The following is a 3,390-nucleotide window of genomic DNA, read 5'->3' on the forward strand; positions in this document are numbered from 1 at the left end:
CACGCCTGGCATATATATATATGCCCTTAATATATATATATATAAAGGGTAGCAACATGACCTTTTCTTATCACATCAGTTATGCACAAAGGACTTACTATTGGACTGCATCTTACCCTGAACATGCAAATTTTATTACAGAACTGTTAGCTTTTTTTTTTTTCCAGGTATTTTTATATTAAAGCTTAGCACTTTATCAGAACTTTTTCTCTTAAAAATTCTTTGTATTGAACATTTTTAATAGGGGGAGAGTAGGTAGACAGATTTCACACATAATGCAGGTTTTGACGTGTCCAACCTGAGGAACAATTTAACTTTTAAAATTGTTTTATTTTTAGAGCAAAATTCCAGTTTCCTAGTATGTATTTTTCAGCTGTTTTTACTGTCACAAAGATACATAGCTAAAGAGAGATCATGATATAGGAAGATCTGGAAAGAAGCCAGTACCTAAAGTGTCTTCACAGCATGAGTATATACTACTTTGTTATATGTGGGAAAAAGTCATCAACACTATCAGGCCTTTAAAATTACATGATTGAAAGCAATGATATTTACATACATTTTGATTTAATGTTAAGTGTTCATATAACAAACTTTTGAAGATATCTTTCACAATAAATTCATGAAGTTTGGGGGAATTTTGCTGTAGTCAGTTAAGAATTGAGATTTACCCTTAGGGAGGCCTACATGGGCGCATCACTTGAGGTCAGAAGCTCGAGACCAGCCTGGCCAACATAGTGAAACCCTGTCTCTACTAAAATACAAAAATTAGCCGGGCGTGGTGACACGCTCCTGTAATCCCAGGTACTCGGGAAGTTGAGGCAGGAGAATCATTTGAACCTGAAGGCAGAGGTTGCAGTGAGCGGTGAGCAGAAATCATGCCACTGCTCTCTAACCTGAGCCACAGAGCGAGCTCCATCTCAAAAAAAAAAAAAAAAAAATTGAGATTTTTAACATGTAGGTTGATGACATTTTCATTATTTTGTTTTTTCCAAGTTTTGCTTCAGTTGTGAGACCATTTTATTCCACAGCCTTATTCTCTCTCCCTTTTTAAAAATATTTCTACTAGTAAGGAAAAACTATTCATAAAATCAAGACTTTATGAATAGTTTTAGCATTGAACTGTAGTTAGTTTACTTTGTAAAATGTCATTATCTTCCTAGATCTCTATGTTGAGTTTACTCACTAATTTCCATAGTAGTAGTTCTAAGTGTACCTTTGAATCTTGGTGGCCCCATAAGGAAGGAATGTAAATTTTTTTTTTTTTTTTTTTGAGACGGAGTCTCGCTCTGTAGCCCGGGCTGGAGTGCAGTGGCCGGATCTCAGCTCACTGCAAGCTCCGCCTCCCGGGTTTACGCCATTCTCCTGCCTCAGCCTCCCGAGTAACTGGGACTACAGGCGCCCGCCACATCGCCCGGCTAGTTTTTTTGTATTTTTTTAGTAGAGACGGGGTTTCACCGTTTTAGCCAGGATGATCTCGATCTCCTGACCTCGTGATCCACCCGTCTCGGCCTCCCAAAGTGCTGGGATTACAGGCTTGAGCCACCGCGCCCGGCCAGGAATGTAAATTATGCTACACTTTCTCATTTCCTGTTTTCAGATGTTATGCTGCTTCCATGTCTGTAGAACATCCTTATTCATAGAGTGCCAAGGGAGTATTATTACAAAACCTAAATTTGCTGCTTTTTTTTCTTTTCTTTATTAATTGTTTTTATTTTTACTTTAAATTTTTAAATATATAAAGCTATGGAGAATAATATAGCAAATACCTATGCACTCACACCCAGAATTATTAATAATAAAGATGAACATTTTGACATTTTACTTCGTATTTATACATATATATATATAGTTACATCTTTGAAATAGAAAATTTCAAATAAAGTTGAGGTCCTCTTTTCCTCCCTAGTCCTGTCTTACCCCCCTCCCTCCACAGAGACAAGTGGAGTATAAAATTCCCCTATACCCTGGAAATCCACATTTGAATTTTTACCTCATATTTATGTCCATCTGGTTAGTATCCATTTGCTTAGCGTGCTTAGTGTGGTTTTTAAATTTTAATAAGTATTCTCTTTCAGTATGTGTTATTCTCCAATTTGCTTTTCAGCCTACATTCTTTATAAGATTTAAGCTGGGTGGCTAATCTAATGGCTCACGCCTGTAATCCCAAAACTTTGGGAGGCTGATGCAGGAGAAGCAGTGGAGGCTGGGAGTTCAATATCAGCCTGGGCAACACAGTGAAATCCTGTTTCTACAAATAATTTAAAAATTAGCCAGGTGTAATGGCATGCTCCTATAGTCCCAGCCACTTGGGAGGCCCCATCTCTAAAAAAAGAGATTTATGCATGTTCATGCATGTATGATTAGTTCACTTATGAAAATGCCACAGTTTCTTCTATTAATATGTATTTGGATTGTTTTTATTTTTTCCTTGGTGTATAGTTGGCCTACTTTTGGTATGTAATCAGATCAACCAGCAAGGGTTTCCTGAGCCACTAACCCTGTATCCCACCTTTTCCTAAGGAGTTTACAAACCAGTAGGGGACACAATTCATAGGCATGGGCAGTATAGAAATCAGGTGGGGTAGAAATTAACTCTATCAACCCCTATTAGTTTTTCTTTTTCTTCTGATCTTTTTGTTGCAGGCATGATTTTTGAAAGTTACTGGGCTTTCAAGGTAAATCTTTAACTTTTAAAATTAATTTGCTTATTTTAGGTGCTTGTTTAAACTGCCAGAATAGCAAAGGAAATCACTGTGAAGAGTGTAAAGAAGGATTTTATCAGAGTCCTGATGCCACTAAAGAATGTCTTCGCTGCCCTTGTTCAGCAGTGACATCTACAGGGAGCTGCTCTATAAGTAAGGCTTTTCTCTAACTCTTCATTTTAGAGGGGGAAAATAAATCAGTGAATCAGTTATCAATAGGTGTAAATTGCACTGATGAATAAAGTTCTGGATGCCATAGGTGAAAGGGAGTTAAAAAAACAGCAAAAGTTTTCCTTTCCAGGAATTTATAATCTAATCCAAATATATATGTGTGAATGAGACTTAAAGTGTCTAAAAACCTGCACAATGAGTTAATACAGGAACTTCAAGACTGAGCAACTTTTGCTCACCTATTTAAAGGTAACATTGACTAATTAGTTCCTCCTAGATACCAAATAATGTTGACTAATTGTGTCTATATGGCAATCTAATAAATATAGTTGAATCATTTAATACTGATGTATATATTAGTTATCTATTGCTAAATAACCAATTACCTTAAAATTTAGTGACTTAAAACAATAAGCAGGCCGGGCGCGGTGGCTCAAGCCTGTAATCCCAGCACTTTGGGAGGCCGAGACGGGCGGATAACGAGGTCAGGAGATCGAGACCATCCTGGCTAACA

The 3,390-nt window shown here is 37.1% G+C and overlaps 1 protein-coding gene across 1 annotated transcript in view; it reads left to right on the plus strand.

Moving 5' to 3' along the window:
* MEGF9 (multiple EGF-like-domains 9) overlaps positions 1 to 3,390 on the plus strand; it is a gene marked incomplete at its 5' end in the record, with an annotated part of 115,012 nt that overhangs the window by 100,657 nt on the left and 10,965 nt on the right. Inside the window, one exon of the mRNA XM_011927416.1 lies at positions 2,718 to 2,858. Coding sequence (XP_011782806.1) covers positions 2,718 to 2,858 — 141 coding nt within the window. The remainder of the gene's footprint in view (positions 1 to 2,717; positions 2,859 to 3,390) is intronic.

Source organism: Colobus angolensis, unplaced genomic scaffold (genome assembly GCF_000951035.1).
Source record: "Colobus angolensis palliatus isolate OR3802 unplaced genomic scaffold, Cang.pa_1.0 Scaffold71, whole genome shotgun sequence".
Taxonomy (NCBI): Eukaryota; Metazoa; Chordata; class Mammalia; order Primates; family Cercopithecidae; genus Colobus; species Colobus angolensis.